At 45.0% G+C, this 23,714-nt stretch overlaps 2 protein-coding genes across 4 annotated transcripts in view; both read left to right on the top strand.

The window, feature by feature from the left end:
• Positions 1–19,504, top strand: part of FRAS1 (Fraser extracellular matrix complex subunit 1) — a 413,106-nt gene extending 393,602 nt beyond the window's left edge. For all 3 annotated transcript variants that reach the window (XM_045790212.2, XM_045790198.2, XM_045790207.2), the window contains 5 exons: positions 2,934–3,050; positions 9,801–9,967; positions 12,868–13,073; positions 14,211–14,357; positions 15,671–19,504. In XM_045790212.2, the coding sequence (XP_045646168.2) occupies positions 2,934–3,050; positions 9,801–9,967; positions 12,868–13,073; positions 14,211–14,357; positions 15,671–16,264 (1,231 nt within the window). In that variant the 3' untranslated portion in view covers positions 16,265–19,504. The remainder of the gene's footprint in view (positions 1–2,933; positions 3,051–9,800; positions 9,968–12,867; positions 13,074–14,210; positions 14,358–15,670) is intronic.
• The window catches only part of ANXA3 (annexin A3), a 58,635-nt gene continuing 53,310 nt past the window's right edge, over positions 18,390–23,714 (top strand). Inside the window, exon 1 of the mRNA XM_087864057.1 lies at positions 18,390–18,787. The gene's annotated coding sequence lies outside the window, so the exon portion shown is untranslated. The remainder of the gene's footprint in view (positions 18,788–23,714) is intronic.

Raw genomic sequence — 23,714 nt, 5'->3', positions numbered from 1 at the left:
CATGAAATTCTTGTTCCAGCTTTATAGTTAAGAAGTAGCAGGTTGTCTTAAGGATCATTTTCAAAAACACTTCTTTAATTGTGAATTTTTGGTTTTACATCAGGTATTTTTTTAAATAATGATTCCTTTGAAATCAATGTGTAATCTTCAAAGGCTATGCTTCTTAGAAGCTCATGAGATTATACACATACTTTGTCCTAATTTATAGACATGGCAACTGTCCTCTTTAAGTCCTCCGCTGACTCCCCACTGCCTACTGGATGAAGTTCAAATTCTTTACTCAAAGCCTGTACCCTCCCCTCTAGCCTTATCTCAAACCCAGCCTTCTGAACCACTTTAAATATCTCACCAGCCCCTGAACCCAGCAGCCCATCTGTACCTCCATGCCCTTGTAATTCCCTCTGCCCTTCCTGCTCTTTCTCTCTTGCAGACCTTGAACTCCTCTGAGCCCCAGCTCAAAGGATACTCAGATACTGACCCCTCTGTGGTACCTTTCCTGACTCCCCATACGGTGCTAGAAACCCCTCCTCCTCTTCCCACTTTGTCCCAGCTTCTACTGGAACATGGCTCCTTATATTACATGCTCTAAGTAGAGTCCCATTTTCCACTAGCTTGTGAGCTCCCCGAGGGTAAAGCCATGTCTGATTGATCTTGAGTCCCCAGAGCTGCAGGTTTTAGCACGTTAGGTCCTGAATAAACATCCTTTAGGAGCTTATGTTTGAGAAAAAGAGATAAAAATATATAGAGAAATGGCAAAGAGTAGAGCAACATCCAGCATGCTGTGCTATGTGCACTGTGAGAGGCATGGAACGTGAGACCATAGCTGTTCAGGGAGGGCTGGGAGCTGTACAAGGCTTCCCAGAGGAGGTGGGCCAGCTCGTGCTCCATGTTGCAATATGAGAAATGTCTAGTTCGCAGAAAGGAGAGGAGGAGACCTAGAGAATTAAAAACCTGCATCTAGGGCCTTGTTTGGCATATTTGCAGGGATAGTGAGGAAATGGACCTAAATCATATGTAGGGATGAGAAAAGTAAGACTGTGGGCTTGGCAAGCATATACTTTGTCCTACATTCATTTGTTCAACAAATATTTATTGAGCATTTACTGTGTGTTAGGGAAGGTTCTGGGCACTTGGATACATCCGCGAACAAAATAAAGATCCACACAGCATTTACAGTAAAGTAAGAAGACACAAAAAAGTGGCCAAGTATAGCAGAACATGTCAGAAGGTGGGGGAGTGCCATTGAAAAATAAAGATTTAGAGGAGGCTGTAAGGGGAATCAGGAGTGGGGGGACATTGTGATTTCATTTAGGATGTTCAAAGTAGGCCTCATGAAGAAGGTACATTTGAGTAAATACTTGAAGGAGGTGAGGGAGTTCGCTGGCAGGGTTCCTGAGTTGGCAGCATGTCTCACATCCTGGGGAATAGCAAGGAGGCTGGTGTAACTGGAGTGGAGTGAGCAAGGAGGAGGAGGATGGGTGACAAGCTCAAAGAAGTAGGGGGATGGGGTGGGGCCACCACGGGAGGCCTTGCAGTCCGGTGCTTGGACTTTGACATTTACCCTAGAGCCACAGCAGGGTTTGAGCGGAGGAGTGGCATGATCTGGCCTGTTTGAAAGCAAGGGTTCTGGCATGGACAGTTCTGCCTGAGTAAGTATTTCTATTAATTATGGGTTACTATTCACATTATGCATGTCAATTTTCATGTAATTCAAATATGAAGTACAAGGTCTCATCTCCTGCTGGCCCAAGGTTTAGAGGAAGAGAGAGATCATGGAGGAAAACAGCAGACATATGGCCTGTCAGACAGGAAGGGGCTTAGAAACTCAGCCCTGAAAGTTTGCATCGTTTGTCAAAAATCATACAGCGGTGGAAAAGGCACAGGCAAGTCAGGTTTAGACCATCTTGCAGTTTCCAGCTTCTGCCAGCCCACTAAAATGACCCCAGGATGTGTCATACAAGGTTTATTTGTTTATTTTTCTAACCAAATCTTTGCTATCACTTTATGAATAAATAGATAAATATAAAAGGAATGGTCAAAAAACAAACACAGCAAATGTGAGAACTGTCACAGATTGCTCACAACAGTTATAATTAAGATTCATAACCCTGCACTCTTCATTCAGTGGATGGCAGCCTCCCAAGACCCTTGAAGAATCTTCCTGAAGTCTCTGGCTGGCTGGCTGTCTTCCAGGCAGCCTGCCAGGGCTGGGGCTGCTACTCCATGACAAGTGTGGGAAATGAAGTAGGAGAGGGGACAAGGCTCCCTGCTCTTGGTGTCATAACCGACAGAGTTCTGTGATCCACCGCAAACAGGGAAGTTTGCAGCGCTGAGTCTCCTAAGAGAAGAGAGATTGTTCTTCAACTCTGTGAAGGGCTGAGCCTGTAGTTTGGAAGAGAAGCCCGGAAACTGAATGCTAAGGAAATGGGGGTGCAGGCATTCTCTGGAGTAGGCTGTCCTGTAACCCTGAGGCCTTTGCCACCACTTCTGTCAGAGCAGCCGCTGACGTGTCCACATCTTAATAATCTTCTGCAGTTGAGAACGTGTTGAACAGGGGGTTCATCAACAAGAAACACTAAACGGAAATTGTCAAACAAGTTTCTTGGAAATCTAAAGGAAGTGGCCAGTTCTGTTTTATCTTCACTTGAACCTTTTGGGTTTTTGTAAATAATATGCCTTTCTCAGCTTTTCCATGAAAAGGACTGGAATAGGATAAAGGCAAGTCGCTGTGTTGAACACCTCTGGATACTACCCTGACAGTTAAAATAACCAATGATGGATTTCTGAAGATCGTGTCTGCAGACTCAGAAAGGCGGTGGGTGCTGAGCACAAACACCGTCTGAACAGTGTTTAAGGAAGTCAGCGTGTTTCTGGGTGAGTAAGCAATCTATGCGATGTCCGCTCTGACCGCAGTGTGCTCTGCCCGTTTCCAGGAAGGACTACTCGGGGGAGTACACCATCTACCTGATCCCGTGCACCGTGCAGCCCACGCAGCCGTGGGCAGACCCCGGAGAGAAGCCTCTGGCCTGCACTGCGCATGCCCCGGAAAGGTAGGGCACTACGGCGGATCCTCATGGTCTGTAAATTCTCCTACTCGCCAAAATGTATTTGTAACGGCAAGATCAGCTCTGGGGATGCCTTCGCGGTCATTCGCTGACGTGCAGACTGGCAAAATGTTGAGTCACCCGACACACACAGCCCCGGCTCAGGTCAAGCAAGGCAACACTCTACCTCCTTCTTTCAGCTTTCATACTGTAAACAAGTATCCTTTTCATGGTCTGTGTATGCCCTGGTTTTCACATTTTTGTGCTTTTGTATTGGTGATTTCGCCGTTTATGACGGCTCCCAAGCCTAGTGCTGAGGTGCGGCCTGATGGTCCTGCGTCCGAGAACCCTGTGACGGGCCGCAGGTCAGATAGACTTTCTGGGGCATCGGTTTTAAGTGCTGTTGCCACGAGTTCTATGCTAACAAATTAACAGCATATTAAATAAGGTGATTTATACAGAAACGTGCATAAAACAGGGCTAGGTATTGGTCCGTCGGTGAAAATGTTGTGACCAGAGGCTGCAGGAGCTCTACCCTGTGTTTCCCCAAGGAGCAGTGAGTCAGCAGTCACTGACGCAGTGGTCACTGGGACTTTATAGAACATACTTCCCACCAATAACAAGAGTCGACCCTACAGCAGCCGGTACCCACCTCAGACCTGAGACTGCCCACGTTGCTCCATATGCTCACTCATCCAGCCCGTGTTAATTCAGCTCTTACCGTGTGCTTGGCTCTGGTCTGGCATGGAGATTATAGCAGAGGATTAAAAGGAACCTCTGCTCTTAGGCAGCGTATAGTCTAGCGCCATCTTTTTAGGAGCTGGGCAACGTGGAAAGGATGTTGAGGACAGAATCTGACATTATCATAAAGAAGATAATTTGGAATGTGACGTTCAAATTAAGAAACTAAGAAAGGGCCATTGGATTTGGCAATTGAGACGTGGTTGATGATCTTGACAAAGGGCAGGCTCGGTGGACTGAGGGGCTGAAGCCTGATCAGACCACGAGAGACAAAGGAGAGAAAGGAGAGACAACAGGGATAAACTGTGCCTAAGGTGTTTTATTACAAAGGGTATCAGAGGAAAGGGACAGTAGCTAGAAACAGATACAAAGTCAGAAGAGGTCTTATTTGTGTTTTAGACTGGAAAGTATTTCAGGATGTTCATAGGCTGGTGGGAGTAACCCTATTGGTCTCTTAGGTAAAATTTTTTTTTTTTAAAGATTTTATTTATTTATTCGACAGAGATAGAGACAGCCAGCGAGAGAGGGAACACAAGCAGGGGGAGTGGGAGAGGAAGAAGCAGGCTCACAGCGGAGGAGCCTGATGTGGGGCTCGATCCCAGAACGCCGGGATCACGCCCTGAGCCGAAGGCAGACGCTTAACCGCTGTGCCACCCAGGCGCCCTCTTAGGTAAAATTTAATGTTGCAGCAGAACAAGGGAAAGTCTACAGAGCCAAGCCTTTGAGTAGGGTGGGGATAGATCCAGGGCGAGAGGGGAAGGGCCAGCCCTCACTAGAAGCCCAGAGCCTTCATCCAGTGAAAGAGGAAGGCATGTGGAGTGCTGGGATGGAGACAAGGGGAGAATTGGTACATTGCGAGGACGGGGATGACGAAGAATCTGATTAAATCTGTTTTCTCCATAAAATGAGAAGCTAAGCATCAACTGGAAGTGAGGAACACTGAGGTTTGAGAAGAGAGGAGGAAGTGAGGCAGTCATCTCAGAGTGGGCAAGTGGGTGTGCTGGAAGGTGACCGATAGCAGCAGATAGAGCAGTACTGAGAGCCCGTTGAGTTGTTTTAAAATTGCCCTATCATTGACAATAAGATAAACTGTGCATATTTAAGGTAGATACAATTTGATAAATTCTGACATATGTATACACCCATGAAATCATCACGACTAACATAGCGAATATATCCATTTCCTCCAAAAGTTTCCTCATGCCCCTTGGCAACCCCTCCCTCCTACCCCACCCTAGCCCACCCCTTTCTCCAGGGTCCATGATCTGCCTCCTGTCACTACAGATGAGTTTGCAATTTCTAGAAATTTATGTAAATGGCATCAGCGAGTATGCATTCTCCTCTGACTTCTTTCACGCGGCACGATTATTTTCATGCATTCCGGTTGTGCGTAACAGCGGTTTGTTCCCGTTATTGATGGATTGAATTCCATGGTACAGATATACTGCGGTTTATCAGCTCATCAGTTCGTGGACATTTGGGTTGTTTCCAGTTTATGGCTATGAGAAATAAAGCTGCTATGAACATATATGTACAAGCCTTTACACGGACATATGCTTTCTATTTTCTTGTATAAATGCTTAGGAATAGAATGGCTGGATCATATGATAGATATATGCTTAACTTTTTAAGAAACTGCCAAACTGTTTTCTGAAGTGTTTGTTATGTGTAACAGCATGTGTACCTTCCCGCCATGAGTGTATTCGTGTTCCAGTTCCTGGTCAAAGTGGTCAGGGAGGGCCTGTGTGATTAGAGAATTAATGAGCAGAAGTAACAGAAGGGCTGAGCTGGCAAGTCAGGAGGGGGTAGTTAGAGAGTGAAATGCTGTGAAATGAGATTTGGGGAGGTGGCGCATAGTAGGACTGGGAAACATGAGTGGTCACGGTGGGGTGGACAGCAAGCTCTTTGGAGGTGAAGATATCAAGGAACTGAGAGCTGAAGGATATTAGATGATTCATCCATGTGAATGTTGAAATCACCAAGATGGATGTCAGCTAAGTGAGGGGGAGAAAGTGACCAGGAAAACGATAGTTGGCGGCACTAAGGAGGAACAGAGGGCAAATAATCAGGTAGATATGCTGGGAGATTTGTATTCACCTATTCAATGTTTTAAATTATGAATATTATTTTAGAAAGAAGAGCCTATATAATGCCTATATAAAACTTCGAGTAATAGAACATTATCTAATAGGAATTGCAACTGCATGAGTATCTCTTGGGCTGGGCTACTGAGTAGTAATAACTAATGATCGTGTATGGAGAGCGTACGGTGTGGGAGACCTTTACCCATCTCTTAACATTTACTTCTCACCATAGTGTTCTCCCACGAAATTGACACCGTTATTTCCATTTTATCACCAGTGAAAGTTGGAGTCAAAGGGAAAAAAAACAACTAGAGCATTCCCAGTACCTTTTAAATACCCTGAGTCCCCCTCCGGTTGCACCCGGGTAACCACTAGACTGATCCTTTACTTGTTGTCCCTTGTTTGATTCATGGCTTACCTCATATTCACTTCTGCATGCTTTTGCATGTTTTCGAGCGATATAAAAATGTCCTACTGCACAAAGTCTCTCTGCAACTTTTCTTTTTTGCTCACTGAATCACTTCTTGATTCATAAGTGTATCCACATTTGTGTTGATTCACGTAGCTGTGGTTTGTGCTTCTCTGCCTCAAGGTCTTCATTGTGGGAATAGTCCACAATTTATTTGACCGTTCTGCTTGGCGTGTAATTCCACATTCTATTGTGAAGAGTACTGTATGTGTCTCTGAGCGTACATATGTAAGAAGAGTTTCTCCAGGGTAGCTGCCAGACTTTTTTTTAAAAGTCTTTTGCCATTTGAAAATGGTGAACAGGAGCAAAGAAGACACCAACCCACCTCCACCCCTGGTGCTGAGGGTGTGGGAGGCCGCAGAGGGAAGAGTGTTGTTGAGTCAGTGTACTGAGGCTTCAGAGTTGGAAATCTTTGCCTCACACCAGGGAGATCGTTACTTGTGGGGTCCCTGTTATTCCCAGGGTGACTTTCCATAGGGCCTAACCTTGCTTTTGACCGTCTGTACGGCTCCACAGGAATGCAATGGAACTGCAACACAAAAAATAACCACGACTGACTCGGGGAATTCGGACTTAATTCAAAAGAATTGTGTCTCCTATAATGCCTGTTTTGTGAGGTCTGTCAGACCTTCTAACCTTATAAATCACCATCATCGGCTCCTTCCATTATTTGTTCTATTTAATCAGTAAATACTTATTGGGTATCTTAGGTGTCAGGCACTATGTGGAATCTGGTAATACCAGTATCAACAAGAAAAACCTGTTTTGATGAGTCCGCTAAATGAGCTCTTGGTGCAAACAGTGGTTACCTGGAAGTTGTCAGCCCGAGCTTGTGTAGGTTGCTCCTACATCAAGTTCCTCCTGCACCCCGGCCCTCTCTAATCCACCCACTGGAGCACTTCCAGTTAAAAGTAAGCAATGGTCAGAGGGACTCTGTTGCAAGTGTAGAGCGTTGAAATTATCACTCATGCATTATTCTTCAACAAATGTATGTCAGAAGCTTGGTCAGCAATGAAGATACAGCAGTGAGCAACTAGATATGGGTTGTGATTCTATGGAACCTGTAATGGATGAAGCAGACTTCGACCCAGTTTACATTTAAAGTCGCTTTATTTAAATAAAATGTCAAATCATGATAAGTACTGTGAAAGAAAAGTGCAGGGTATAGTGAGAACAAATGATACGGGGCACCTGGGTGGCTCAGTTGGTTAAGCATCTGATTCTTGATGTCAGCTCAGGTCATGATCTCAGGGTTGTGAGATCGAGCCCCATGTCTGCTTAAGACTCTCTATCCCTTTCCCCCCTCCCTTGCTCTCTCTTTCTCTCTCTTTCTCTCTCTCAAATAAATTAATTAATGAAATTTAAAGAAGAGAGAGAGAGAACAAATGATAAGGGGTCTGACCTAGCCTGGAGGGAAAGAGAAAGAAGGTGAACTTTCCAGATACTGTGGTTGAGATCTGGAGGATAAATAAGAGTTAACTAGGCAAAGAAAAGCAGGCAGGGGAGGAGTGTTCCTGCAGAATGTCCAGCAACGTCAGTGTCAGGAAACTTCAAATTCATTATCACTAATCTCAAGTCGACCTTCAGGTCTTCCCAGCAGAAAACAAAACAGTTCCCTAACCAATGGCTTCACTCTCTCACTCTTCTCAACTATTTTATTGCTTTCCGCTCAAATTGCTGTATCTCCCCCGTCCTCACCCTCAGCCAATTATCTTGTGTCCTTTTTCATGGAGGAAACAGAAGAAATCTGAAGAGAACTCACCCAAGCTCCTACCATCATATCTACCCACCCCCTGCATCTGCACGTACATAGCTGTCCATAGGAAGGAACATTCCTGGCTCCTATTCCAAGCCAGCCACCCCACTGTGCACTGAATCCCAAATCCTCTCATCCACTTTATAAAGAGCATTCTCCTCTGTGAAACACTCCAATCAGCATTAAAAACATGTAATTTCTCCCATCTTTAAAAAAAGTCCTTTCTTGACTCCATTTCTCCCCACACACACATTTTCTCCTTCCTTGTATTCAAGTTACCCCTCAAGAGTTGCCTAGACTTGCAATTTCTAGTTTAGCACCTTCTGTTATCTCTTGAGTCCAATGCCGTGAGGCTTCTGCTCTCATCCCTTAACCTAGCCTGATCTTGTCAAGGTCACCAATGACTGTGTCTTACTAGAACCAGGGGTTGAGTCTCATCTTTATTTTTGCGACGGCTTTACAACAGTTAACAGTTGTTCAGTCTCCTCCTTGGACCACTTTCTTCAACTCAGCGGCAGTGTCATGCTCTGTAGGCTTTTCTTCTACCCACCGGCTTTTCCTCACCATTTGCTCTGCTGGCTCCTCCTCTTTTCCATTGCCTTTGAATTTGGAGCACCCTAAATGCCGTGCTAGAACTGTCTCTTCTCTCTCTGTTTTCACATGGTGGTCTCATTCGTCATTCGTTCTCAAGGTTTGAAATACAAAGGAGCACCTTCAGCCCAGGGCTCACCTCTCACACCCAGACTTGTGCATCAGATTGACTGCTCTGTCTCTCCACCCGGCTCTGATGTAGGCCTCCCGAGCTGAACATGCCTGTCACTGAATCCCTCCTCTTCCTCCACCAAATCTAGCCCTCCCACAGTTTTCCCATTTCAGGTAGGGGTAGCTCCATCCTCCTAGTTTTCCTCTCACTGAGGCCTTCCATGGCCGCCATATTAAAAATTTTCAGCTGAACCTCTTCCTAGCATTCCCTTTCTCTGCCTCATATTTCTCTTCATCACCTGTTTCCTTCTCGTGTACTATATGTTTTTGAACTTATTTTACTAACTGACTCCCTATTGGAATGTATTGTCCCTGATGCGTATGTTTTTCTGCTTTGTTCAAAGATGAATTCCCATTACTAGAACAATGTCTATCATGTAATAAAAGCACAGTGAATATTTGCTGAATAGTGAGTCCCAAGGCAGTAGAAATATGGAGTAGAGAACATGTCAAGAGACCTAAAGAAAGCCAGTCTGGCTGGAGGAGCCCTTATGTGCCAGAGGCTGGGAAGAAAATAGCAAATTCAAAAGACCAAGAAAGAAGGCCAGGGAGGAGTAAGGAGTGAGGCAAGAGAGTATTTGTTTAACAATGTCTTGAAGAATGGGACATAGCATAAATACATTTGGATCTGGTTGAAAGAGTCATAGGGCAGGCAGATCTGGGAAGGAGAAGTCTAGGCAGGGCACCATGGCAATGAGCCCTTCAGCAATCAAAGAGCACCCTTGGGGACCTTCAGAATGAAAAGGCTAGGACAAGCAAAGAGTACAATAGAGTTCTAAAGATGAATTAGATTATTTCTCCCACACACATCTCTTTATCAGTGATTATTTAGCACCTGCAACAAAGCGCTGTTCAGAATCCTGAGAAGGGTGGGAAGGGAGGACAGCGCGAAGTTTACAAAGTTGACCCTGCTCTCAAGGAGCTCTTGTTTCTCCTGCATTTAGATTCCTGATCCCCATTGCATTCCAGCAGACCAACCGCCCTGTACCAGTTGTGTATTCGCTCAACACTGAATTTCAGCTCTGCAATAATGAGAAGGTGTTCCTGATGGATCCCAATACATCTGATATGTCACTGGCAGAAATGGATTACAAAGGGGCCTTCTCAAAAGGTAAGTTGTTTCGTTCGCCTGCAGAAAGAGACTCCGGCTGGGCTTGAGATGCTTTAGGACAGGTCTCTGGACTAGCATCTCTGCTCATTGGCTTTCAGGCAACTCTGCAGTGAAGATTCCCCTGCGCTTGGTTCTAGGACAGTCAAGGTTTAGTCAAGGAACAGACCCATATCCTTCCTTCAAGTTGTATCAAAATAAGATCACATATTTGGTACTATAATGATGGGTAGTGTGGTACTATGGAAAAACACTGGTCTGAGTGGTAAGAAGACTAGGGTTTCCGACCAGATTCTAACAAGCTGTCTGACTTTGAGTAAGTTGCTTTATCTCTCAGTTACTCAGAGAAAGATTGCAACATGACCCTCACTACCTACCAGCCTCAGGGTTGCCAAATGTCTATGTATTCTCCATCACACTTTCTCTACTAAAAATGGTTCCTCTGCCCCCTCCTTGCCCCAGATGGGATTTCCTTGACATTTCAAAAGGATAGCCCTTTCTTCTCCTTCAGGTCTCTACTTAACTGTTAACAGCCTCAAAGAGGCTTTCCCTGACCACACCAGACAATTGAACATAGACCTCCATATTTTTCACTTTCACAGAACATATTCATTTTTATAGTACTTCTCACAATTTTTAACATTGCATAATATATATTACATACTTACTTACTTGTTGCCTATTTCTACCACTAGACAATGAGTTCCACAGGAGTAGAGATTGTGATCAGATATAAAATTTGCACGCCAGATCATCAGTGCCTTGGTGCTCAATAAATACTGATTGACTGAATAAACAAATTAGTCAATTATCTGCCTTTCTTCTCTCAATGGCCCCTTCTGCCTTTTTCTTACTTTTAACCTTCTCTTCCTATCTGAGTTTTTTCTCTCATCCTAAAAACACACTCAAGTCCTGCCCATAGCAGAAAAAACAAAGCATCCCTCAGCCCTAACTCCCCTTCAAACTTCAGTCTGTTTTCCCCTTTTCTTCTCTCTGAGAAACTTCTTCAAGAGTGAGCGGTGAGCACACACTGTCTCTGTGGCCCTTCGTCTCTGTCCGTCTGTCTTAGGCAGGATTTGTCCTACCACGCACAGCTCAGAACTCTGTTTTGTCAACGACACCAAATTTGTGGATTTTGACACTTATCTCCTGTTGGGTTTCCTTTGCCCCAGCCTCACCTGACACTGTCTTACTTCTCTGGCCACTTCTCACTCTCCTGCCCTGGGTTTTCTTCCTCTGTTGCATCCATGTTATTGTCCCCAGGTTTCATGCATGGCTCCTTCTGGTCTTACTCTGCTGTACGTCTGGTCATCCCTGTGGCTTGGCCCATCCCTTTGCTCTGAACTCCCTATTCTCCTACTCCTCCCCAGCCATTCCTTAAGAGTTGACCTTACCCTGATCTCTCCGAGCTTCATTTCTACATTTCTACATGTGGATCTGGAACTACCAACCCACTTCAAATGGATGTCTTTCAAACACCTAGAAGTGTCTAGAACAGGACTTATCTCCCTCCTACCACATCTGCTGCTGTATTGACTGCATCATCATACTCCAAGTGTCCCAGGCAAAAACCTCAGGATCATCCTCCACTTCTCCTATGCCTCCCACCTATCATTAAGATCAGTGGGCTCTGACTCCCAGACATTTCTTGAGTCCCTCCCTTGCTTCACAGCTATATTTTAGATACCTGTCTCTCACAGAGCATTAGCATAGCCCCCTACCCGATCTCTGTGACTCTAGTCTCTTTGTCTTTCCTCCATTCTCCTTGTTTCTGAAGCCCCAGTGTGTTGATATTACACCCCTGCTTCAAACTTTCCAGTGTTCCCCATTTCTTACATGCCAAAGTCCAGGCTCCCCAGCACCCTTAGCCTATCTTCCCAGGAGTCTCTTCTGCCAGAACCTCTAACCATCCTCCTCTGTAGTCACACTGACCTACTCAGTACCACATAGCAAACGCTCTGCATGACAGATTTGTGCTCGAATTCACATCCTCCCGTGTCACAGATGTGAAACCTCGGGCATGTTATTTAAAATGAGGATAATAATTGAACCTATCTCTTGGGCTCTTGGGGAGAATGAATAAGATAGTATAAGTAAAGAAAGTAGAAGTAGATGTAAAGAAAGTACCATAGCAGGCACTAAAAAACAGTAGCTGCACCAGGACTCACCTTCCAGCATGCGGTATTTTGTACGTGGACTTTGTTTTGCCTAGAATGCTCTCCCCATTCTCCTACCTCGAATGCTCAAATGCCTCCTCATGTTTTAGGATACTGCTCAAACATTATCTCCTCTTTAAACCTTTCCATCCCTCTCCCAGGCAGATCTCTGTTCTCGGCTGCATGCTCATGTAACATTATGTACCTTCCTCTACTGGGCTTCCTGACAGTATGGTGTTGTGATAAGGGGGGGGGGGGGTTAGAGCCCAAGTCCCTTGACTTTGAGTCCCACCACCACCACTTACTAGCTTTGTGACTTACAGCAAGTCACTTCACCACTCAGTGCCTCGACTTCCTCACCTATAAAATCGTGACCATTACGTGAGTTCTTGTATGGAAAGAACTTAGTACGGTACCTAGCAAATAGTATGAGTTTGATAAATGTTAGCAATGTTATTTTTAGCAACTGGTTAGGATTTATTTCTGTCCTCTCTCAGCTGCATCTCACCACCTTTATATCCCCTGTGCGCAACAGAGTCCTTGGCACACCTTAAATGCTTAATTAATGTTTATGGAATAAAAGAAGCTGTAAATGAATGAATATTTTAAGGGCACATGGAATCATAGAGCTCTTCACAGAGAGGTACTTTTGACTCTAAGGGAATGTGTTAAATCCTTTCTACCCTTGACAGGTCTTTCTTTTTAATCTTAAAGTCTGACCTAATTAATGCCTCTCAATCTTTCCAGGTCAAATCCTTTATGGCCGAGTACTTTGGAATCCAGAGCAAAACCTTAATTCTGCTTACAAACTGCAGCTGGAGAAAGTCTATCTTTGTACCGGGAAGGATGGCTATGTGCCTTTCTTTGACCCCACGGGGACAATCTACAATGAAGGGCCGCAGTATGGATGCATTCAGCCAAACAAACACCTAAAACACAGATTTCTGCTGCTGGTATGTTAACTGTTAGTGTTAAATAGCTGACACTCGAGTTGATTTCCTTAGCTATCAATTCTGCCTAAAGGGGATGGAACCCCACTCTTGACGGTATTCTCTCTTTACATACTGCTGTTGTTGTTTCTCTTTGATCAGCTAAATGCTAGTGCATATTACCAGATGTGATGGTTATGGTGGGTAACAAGACAAGCCATTATTAACGTTCCAGAAAAAGGAAAGTCGAGGCCATTGTTTCTCAGAGTATGGACTAGAGACCCCTGAATATCCCCGGTTCTCTTTCAGGGAGTCCACAAGGTCAAAACTACTTTCATAATAATATAATGATTCTTGGGGGGTTTTTTTCACACTAATTCCCTCATGAGTGTAGAGCCTATGAAAGGTTTATTGATATGGTTTCAAAATCTACATTGTAACTAATCTTTCAAAAATACCATTTACCGAGTTTGATTTAGTATCAAAGAGAATATCCACAATTATCTGAAAAAGATATGAAATCATTTCTCCCTTTTTCAGCTGCACATCTGTGTGAGGCCAGATTTTCTTTGTATGCTTCAGCCAAGCTAACATAACACAACTGAGTCGATATAGAAGTTTATGAGAATCTAGTTCTTTCCCAGAGATTTGCACAAATGTAAAACAATGCCAGCTCTCTTTGAGGAGCTGGGGGTGAATATAAGTATTTTCTCTAAAAAAATGTTACTTATGTTAACATGCAGTGGGGTTCTCATTGCCACTTGAAAATTAATTAGAAAATAAGTATTTTCTAATTTTTCAGTGTTAATTTTAAGAGTCAATATTGATAGTTATAAACCATGTAAACAAAACACTTTTGGAGTCCTTGACTTTTAAGTGTGAAAGGGGTCCTGAGACCAAGTGGCTTGAGAATTATTTGTCTAGGCTATCCCACTCTTTGAGCTTCAAGATCACAGAATCCACCAAGTGTCCTTCCTTGAAGAGAGCAGTGGGTGCCGAGGCGGTGGTTGGCTTAAGGAAAGGGCTTTTATAGCACGTACTCTCCTGACCCAACCCAAGGCAGGAGTGGAGAGTACCTTTCTCCCCCCAGTGACTGCCACCTCCCGGGTCAGTGGTTCCATCTTTCTAAACCTTGTGTTTCTTTTTTTTCTGAAATTCTAGGACCGCAGTCAGCCTGAAGTAACTGATAAGTACTTCCACGATGTGCCCTTTGAGGCCCACTTTGCTTCCGAGTTGCCTGATTTCCATGTGGTCAGTAGCATGCCAGGTGTGGATGGATTTACTCTGAAAGTAGATGCACTCTATAAGGTGAGTGTGATGAGAAGAGTAGAAGCATAGGACCAAGGCCACTTTAAAAGTTACAAAAAGGAAGATGATATTATCTCTGGACTATTAGTCTCTTTTTATAGCATTCTTGCTGGTGGGTCTTTTTTATTGGTGTTGAGCTTATCATTCACCCCCAATTTTTTTTAAAGATCTTATTTATTTATTTGAGAGAGAGAGAGAGAGCGCACAAGTGGGGGGAGGGGCAGAGGGAGAGAGAGAATCTCAATCAGACTCCCTGCCGAGCGTGGAGCCAGACTCCAGTCTCTATCTCACAACCCTGAGATCCTGACCTGAGCAGAAACCAAGAGTCAGATGCCTGACTGCGCCACCCATGTGCCCCCATTCACCCCAGATTTTCATCATCTATCCCAATAGACCACAGCAATAATAAAATTCTTCAATTTGCTTATAGTTACTTGTCATTGTGTGGGTCAGGGGTGCATATGGTACTCTGGTTTTTCCTAAACTCTTGTATTGCCTGCCTGTTTGGCTCTATGCTGCACCCGCTGATTTTCACAGGCATGTGGAAAACATTGAACAGAGTCATAAATACAGTACAGCAATTTAGAACGACAAGAGCTACTAGTGTTTGATGAGAAAGATACTTAAATCTAGTAATAAACATGAACTTCCAAAATCAAATTCCACTTTTTCCGATCTTCAAGTATTAATCCATGACCTTGGATTTCAGAACTGTCGCCATTCCTCAGAAGTTAGTTCAAAACCATGGAGGGTTTCAGTGGGGGCACAGGAAATGGCAATAAAATACTTGATATTTAACCACTCAGGGGATGGTCCAGGAAGTGTTTGGATTTAGGAAATTTTTGTCATGTATCTGCATATTTATGCACAGAGTAGGCGTTCAGTGGATATTTGTTGAATGACTCTAGTTTAGCTGAAGTTCATCAATAAATAGTAAGTTAGCATAACCAACAATTGAAGGTCACTGGGAATAAACATGGTTATTAGTACTATTACTTCACTGCTATCAATAAAGACTGACATTCCTAAGTATTTCCTTTAGACCATGACAGATAAATTTTTAGGGCTCTTCCATACACAGATAGGGAAACAGAAAAGAATGTGAATAGCTGGCCCAAGATGACCCTAGTTTGGGAATAAAATAGAACCTATAATATTTGGTTCAATTCTCGACTAGTAGACACCAACCACAGCTAATGCTTTCCTGGAGACCATTTATCCAGGCTTGTGGTCATTTCATTTCCTTCCCGAAGAGGTGGTCTGTGGGCAACAGTGACATGTGCGCCTTGTCTCCCTGTCTCCTCCTCCCGCAGGTGGAAGCAGGCCACCAGTGGTATCTGCAGGTGATCTACGTCATTGGCCCCGACACCATCTCAGGGCCCCGGGTCCAGCGCTCTCTCGCAGCGCCCCTCAGGCGCAACCGAAGGGACCTGGTGGACCCCAGCGGCCGTCTGACCCTTGACGATTCCCTCATCTATGACAATGAAGGGGACCAAGTCAAGAATGGCACCAACATGAAGTCCCTGAATCTGGACATGCAAGCGCCGGCCGTGGCGGCTTCTCTCTCGCAGACCGGGGCGTCTCTCGGCAGTGCCCTCGCTGCCATCATGCTCCTGCTTCTCGTGCTTTTGGTGGCTTGTTTCCTCACCAGGAAATGCCAGGGGCAGAGGAAGGAAGCGCCCACAGAGGACATTCTGGAGGAATACCCTCTGAACACCAAGGTGGATGTGCCCAAGAGGAGCCCGGACAGGCTGGAGAAGAACTCGAACAGACACTACTGCACCGTGCGCAACGTCAACATCCTGAGTGAGGCCGAGGGGGCTTATGCATTCAAAGGTGCTAAAGTAAAAAAATGGAATCTGGAAGTCAGAGTTCGCAACAATTTACAAGATGGAACGGAAGTTTAACGGCCGAGACCTATGTGTATTTTTTTCTAAAATCATTTTTATAAAAACGGGGGTCAAATACTGGTATTTTTATAATCTTGCAGTTTAAAAAGGGAAAACTATAGCTTTGAGTGGCGGAAGGCACACATCACACGCATCAACTCACAACTGAGCTACCTCATCAAACAAAGAACCACTGAGACCGAGAGTTCTGGAGCAGAGTTCTCTCGGGAGATCTCTTGAATAGTGTCAGCAGCTGCGGACTGCTCCTTCTGTCAGGCTGGTCTTAGCGCGGATTTCACTCTTGGCCAGGGGTTAGGCTTTCCAGCTGGCTGATGGGGCCCGGCAGACGCAGACGGTGCGGTGGCAGGTCTCTGGGGCGGCGGGGGTTGGGGGATGCGGGTGGGGGCTGTTCAGGACCATTGGTTTCCTCCCCCACCTCCAGCTGTCTTCTACTTGGGCATGTCCTGGGCCTCCGGGCAGCAGAATTTGGGTTGCTGACACTCTGATTCCATTCAAAATTCTGCTAATCAGCACAACCTATGTATGTGCTCATGGTATCTGCTTGACAGCTTGCCCGCCATGGCCTCTAACTGTCCTTTGCATTTCCAGAGCCTTTTCACCTGGGGGTTTCAGAGTGCTCTAGAGGAGACCCCTGTCCCACAACTTGCAGGAGAAACCACACATCTCCCCTGCCAGACGTCTGGCACGGCAGAACCCCTGCCCTTTCAGAAGGGCAGATAGAGAGAGGAGGAACCTGACCATATTAGCGATGCAGAGGCCCCTAGGCCCAGGGGGACGTCCTTGTGCCCCACTGGTTTACACTGTGCCACGGACACGTCAGGACACCCTCCCTGACAGAGAATGCTGCGAAACAGGATCAGTGCGCCTGGCCTTGTTATTCCGCATGGCCACGAATGCTTACAAAACCCGCCACACTTTCCTGCCACCCCAGGCTTTGCCCAGTCCAATAGCAAGACTCACCCCCGTACTTTGCTGGCTGTGAGTTTTGTATTTTGCTAGGGTTTCAGAAAAGTAAGTTATTCCTTTGAATAAAGCAAATTAGGAGAAAGCCCAGCTCAGAGTGAAATCTGAGTTAATTGATGCCAACTAGTACTCACAGATCAAGTACCAACCCTCACGGCAGATGAAGGTGCCGATCCCGGGACAGGTTTTCAGGGATTTCTCTTTTGGGGGGTTCTTTTCTGGTAGCTCAGGCATTGATTTTACCACATCAGCACGTGACAAGGCCATAAACACATGGCTTTAAAATGATTTCATGTTCGAATAGCAGCTTCAGGATTTTGTACGAAGTGTGCACACAGCTTGCTTTTGTGTTTCTTTTTTGTTTTTGCCTTACTGGCAAAAACACAAGCATGCGTGTCATGTCATTTTGAAATGAAGGCACAATTTCATTACTGAGGAGGGAAAGACATGTTCTCTTCCTGATGCATGGCACACCATAACCACTGAGCAAATCACAGAGCGTCACAGTGTGTCCTATTTATGTTAGAATGACCCAAGCTCTTTGAGAACATTCCACACTGCAAACACTTTGGTTCTAGAAAGCTAGGAAGAATGAGCCATGGGCGGTTTTCGGCATCTCTACCAGACACCAAGCTCTTGAGAAAAGGACCTTGCGAGCCATGCCTTTGGTTCTTCGGCAGTGCCTTGCACGGAACAAGCACTCCAGAAATATTTGTTAGGTAAACAAGTGAATGGTGTCGTGGGTGAGTGGTAGAGGAATCAATTCAGGAAGGGGAGGTGAGAGACGATGATGGCAAGATCGCATGGGCAGATAGGAAAAACAAAAAACCCTGAAACTGCCTCTTCTGCTTGGATTATAAAGTAACCTCATTAGAACAAAAAAGTACCACGTGACCTAGGCATGAATCTAGCAGCGGCCTTAGGACGACTGAACAGAACATGAGAACGCAGCAGAAGTCGAGGCTGTGAATCAGCTCCAGCGCAGGACATTTAGGGGAAAGTCTGACTTGGCATTCTGAGGTGAGTAAAGTTTTCAAGCGAGGATAGCACAGGGTGAGCCCAGAACCCAAAACTCCTGACTGGTCGCGTGCTCCTTGAGACCAGCTTGGGCAGCGTGGGGCAGAACTTCTGTATCGGCCTCGGGAGCATCCAGAATTGGTGTCTCGTGGCCGGAGAGCTCATCAGCCTGGTGTGGAATCTTCTCCAGAACAGCCTAGAAGGTTAATGCCAATTCTGCAAGGACAGGAAGCCCATCATTTGCGGAGCTACTTTTGATTTGGCCTGTTACTTATCACTGTTCCCACTTGCCAGAACGCTTCCGCATTCAAGCGGCACCGTTGCCTTTGCTCAGATATTCTTCTTGCACATCCGTTCCACTCCTGCTGAGGCGGACACACGCACGGGAAGAGTGCAGACATGCGCGGAGTGAAGCTAACGTGGGAAGAGATGGAGACCGAGACCTCCGAGTGCTCTCGGCAGCCTCCGGGGACGTGGTCGTGAGTGACAAGGACAACATCCTGGCAGGACCATGAGACCGTGAGCTCTCTGTGCGAAAGGAAAGCCTGGGACTACTCCCGCCTCCCTCCCTTCCTGCGCTTCCCCCCGCTACCTGTACCTTTTAAATGCCAGTTCTTCCTTAGTGGGTGTATACTCATTAAATAGCAAGTGTTAAGAGATGTGAAGCTGAGATTTACTCCTTTGATAAGGTTTCTCATTTGGTTTATGTTTTCTGTTTCATAGCAGAAATCTGACAATTTGGTGACCAATGTGGGATTATATTTCAGTGAAAGCCCTCCTTTCAGTTTCTCTAACTTGCTCACTAATGCCTTGTGTGTGTTTTACTAATCTCCTATACCGTGCCGTTAGGTGAGGAGGAGTAAGAAGCCCTCAGGGGTTGCTAGTTGCTCTCCCACACTGGCTGTGCGGGTTGAAAGAGAGAAGAGTCTGCACCCCTCTTCTGTCTCGCTGGCCTATTCTGGTCCCCAGGCCTCCTGGAGGCCGCCTGCAGACTCCGCGCTGGGTGTGGAAGTCACGTTGGAATGTGTTTGCACAGTCTTAGGACATTCAGTCCCAGTGTCCTGTAGGTGTTCATTGTTCTTGGATACGACACACATGCTCAGACTGAGTGAAACATTTGTGGTGCTGTCAACCTGATTTCTTGACTCCAATGATCTTTGTATTTCTAATACCAGTTTGTGTGTTATGAATTTCTGATTTCTCCAATAGCATATGCCACTATATACATTTGTATTAATAAATGAGAGTCTGGTTGCATTTTTTTTTTTGCTATGTTCTTTTTAGATTATTGGTCTCATTCACATAAGACACCACCTTTGAGATGGCAAAATCATTCTGAAATTTGAGGCAAAGTTCTTTGGAGAAAACCTGCCTGAAGGGGTTGAATCTGAGACACACATGGACCGTGCTATGAGTCAAATGAAGAAGAACTTACACAGCCCCAGATCATCATAGCTCACCGTCTGCAATCAGTTGAAACCCCAGTACGATGAATAATTCGAATCTCCATGTGCAATACAATAAGATGATTATTTATGCTGTATTTATTACTGTCAAACCCTCTTAGGATCCTTAATACAATGTGTAAATGGATAGGTCCTCTTATGCACTCACAAAAATTTGTGAAGTGCCCCTAACTCACCCTGGAGAGATGACCAAGGCTCGAATAAGTTGATTGGTGTGTGAAGGGACAATGGCAGGGTCAGAAAGCAACTGTGCCCAATCTCAGCGTTCTGCGAGCCTGGGCGTGTGTGCCGATCCCCTCCGGGGAGCTGCTTTGTATCAAAAAACCAAAAAGATTGCCAACGACAGTGACCAGCAGAGCTCTGTTGGCACCTTTTCATGGCACATTTGCAAACTCAGCAAGACTTGAGAAAGCATGTTTTCGTAAAATCTGGGGAAAGGAGGCCACAACCCTGCCTGGGATTTCCGCAGATACCACTGGGACTTAGTGAAACTTCACTTCCTTGCAGTTTCCTGTGATTGTCCCTTGCCTAACAACAGGGCTCTAAGCCCCGGAACACGTTTCTCTCTGGCCCCTGGAGAAGCTATATCAGGGATCAATCTCTGAATCATCAGGACTGCCTATGAAAATACTTCCTGAGACCTGAAATGTCATCGGCATAAAATTTAGGAAACTTGGGGGTCAGTGGCAGAAAATGAGCTCTCATTCAGATTTTCACCACCTCATAGACGAAGGTTTTAAAGAAATGTTGTGGGAACAGGAGAGGGAAGACGATACTGAGAATATCTCACCAGGTTCAGCCCCATAGAATTGTTGATTTTGTTGGTTAAAAAAGTCCAGTACCAGTTGTTTTATATGTCTCAGCCTCATATTAAAATGCCACGATTGCGTAATAGAGATTCTGGCCCCAAATGAGCCTGAGAGAACTCTAACTAGGAGCCCTTTAGAGTGGTGTCCTGAGAGTAGCTAGTAGCCCAGGACACTCTCAAGTAATACATCGGGCATGTCTGGCAATTGGAAGCAATAGACTCCTTTACGGCTTCTGCCCCATGCAGTCCTCGACAGCCCTATGAGATAGTTGTAGGTCATTGTCCTGGATAATTTTCTTTGAAAGTTCCACATGAGAACTAGGCTTTCAAGTCTTGGCCACAAGGCCTTCACGGGCACAAATTGGTGTTTAAAAATGGTCCAGGGTTCCTATAACTTAGATTTAATGCTTGTCATGAAAAATGTGGTCACTTGATTAATACAATAAAATAGACCCACCCTACAACTCTCTCTAAAACAAACAAACAAAAAAGCTAGCCATTTTACCTTGGGCTCATTTGGGTTTAAGGCTACCGAGTTCCAAAACCAGTTAGTTATGAAAGTTTACTAGAATCCCACTCTCTGGGAGAATGTTCATAAATTGTTAAAAACCAGTTTCGAGATGTCGCCCTTCAATATCCCTAACTATTGTTAGGGACTGGCCAAATGGAGACATTGATAGGAGAGAAGTTAAGGTGTGTCTATCTCCCCCCCACCCCACTCCCCACTGCCTTGCTCCCTGTGTGGTTCTGGTTGTTTTCCCCCTGAGGTACAGCCCCTCTTCCACAGTCCAGTTCTCAAAAAGTTCTGATAACAGCATCCTTCCTTTGCCTTACAAGTGTAAAGGTAGTTAATAATTCCATCCTGTTCCTAGTCCTAGAGGCTTCACCATCAGTGTGGATTCCTTTAACTTAACCCTACCTACACTCTGTAAATAGTCCCTTTTTATTTTTTTTAAGATTTTATTTATTTCAGAGAGAGAGAGCATGGGGGTGGAGGGAGCAGAAGCAGAGGGAGAAGCAGACTCCCTGCTGAGCAGGGAGCCTGATGAAGGGCCTGATCCCAGGACCCTGGGATCATGACCTGAGCCAAAGTCAGATGCTTAACCGACTGAGCCACCCAGGCGCCCCTGTAAATAGCCCCTTTATAAAACTCTTTCTTCAAACCCTTGGAGTGTGCTATTTCTCTCCTGCCAGAACTCTTACATAGTCCTTAAATTCAGTGCCATTTTGGCTATAGCTTTCAGATATATATCAAAGACAAACACTTGAACTCAGATCATGTCTTCATTTTAAATTTGCCTGTTGTTATCATCAGCGGCATGCTGATAAATGTTTCACACCAGCGTTTGGAGTCAGGAGAGGCCTGATTTGTAACATTTGCTGGGTTATCTGTTGTGTATGCCCCACCATAGCCGGTCGACCTACCACCAGTTTCCCTCAACACGGAGTTGGGGAGAGATGCACAGGAACACGACTTTATAAGCATTTCTACTACACGGATGTACTAGACATGAATAGCTTCAAGAGGATCGAGACTAGTAAAATGTAAAATAGGAAGTTTGGGTGTCTTTTTTTTTAACATAGTTTATTCGATTGTGTTTATTTATTTATTTTTAAAAATTTTATTTATTTATCTGACAGAGCACAAGCAGGGAGAGCAGCAGGCAGAGGGAGAGGGAGAAGCAGGCTCCCCGCCGAGCAGGGAACCCGATGTGGGGCTCAATGTGGGGCTCAATCCCAGGACCCTGGGATCATGACCCGAGCCGAAGGCAGACACTTAACGACTGAGACACCCAGTTGCCCCACAATTGTGTTTAGTTAATATAATGTTTAATAATGGCTGTGTTTGCTTGGAAAAGTCCTAAAAAGGTAGCAATTCGCTTTTGCATGTTAAGCCAGCCGCCGCATACCACTGTAAGAGCAAACATTTAATATCTACAACCATTCAGTCAATTAAATCTGCTTTTATTAGTTTTTGCCTCCCGTTCTAGCATATATTTTAAATATACCTCAATAACTTTGATCTAAAATCTTATAGTTGATGGCCAAATTGTTCTGTTCAGAGAGGGACAAGGTGATATAGGAAAAATTAGCTTCTTCTAAAACTGTAAAGTAGTTTTATGTATTCAGAATGGTGAAAATTTCATCACATAATCTTCTCTGGGTTGTTTTTTTGTTTTTTTCCCTGAATGACTACGAACCTGGTTTCTGAGATCCTAATATTTATCATTATTATCATTCAACATTTCCTTCTGAGAAAATTCATCCTTTGAGGAAAAAAATATGAGCTTTATAATCATGCCATAGCATGATTCTAGTTTAAAAGATGGTAACTGGGTAGTTGTTACAATGAGGACAATTCAAAAAATGGTTAGAGTGTATTTCGTTTTAAAGTTGCCATCCTGAAACCAAAGTTAAACCCTGAACCTTTCTGAAACAATTCAAATAAATCCTACATTACCACGACCTGTTGCTCATTTCCTTCTGGATGTAAATCCAGCCCTATTACTTCCTGATTGTGCAGAACCGCAACCTGCTCACGTTCCCCAAGCCCTCTGAGCCTGTCTCTATTTGCAAATAGAGCTAATCACACTGAATCGAAACTGGTTAGTAAGCATGAAATAAGACCATGTCTGCAAAGGCATTGCTCAATGTCTGGCATAAATACTAGGTTCTCAGTAAACCCGCCGCCCGCCACTATGTTAATCCCAGAATTTTCCAGGATGAGGTGGTACTTAATAGTTTATCGTGGCAACCTCTGCATGGGAGTCAGGAGTTACAATGCAGAATGGAAGGCAGAACACCATCACATCTTCTCTCTTGGAAGAAAGCTCATCATCACTTTAGATTTGTGAATCTGGTGGGCTCCCCGTGCTCCAATTCCTTAAGCAGGGCTGTTTCTCTGTTCATCCCAGTGCAGCTCCTCTTCCGTTTAAGGAAGGATGTCCTCTTAAACCAGTGGTCCTCAACCTCTGGGCTGCATCAGAATCACCTGGAGGGCTTATTAAAGCACTAGGTCTGGGGTAGGTGTGAGGGGATTTGCACTTCTAATGGGTTCCCATGTCCCAGCCCAGAGAACCTCTGCTCGAGATCTTCCTGAGCCCCAGCAGTCCCTGTCTTGGTTAAAGGGCATCGCGTATTATCCTGCTGAAAGACTAGAAAAAATGTATTCTGACCATTTAAGTTGCTGTAG

Source organism: Ursus americanus, chromosome 8, assembly GCF_024610735.1.
Source record: "Ursus americanus isolate L20-20 chromosome 8, mUrsAme1.1.p, whole genome shotgun sequence".
NCBI lineage: Eukaryota > Metazoa > Chordata > Mammalia > Carnivora > Ursidae > Ursus > Ursus americanus.
This window is presented reverse-complemented; position numbering and strand designations above follow the sequence as displayed.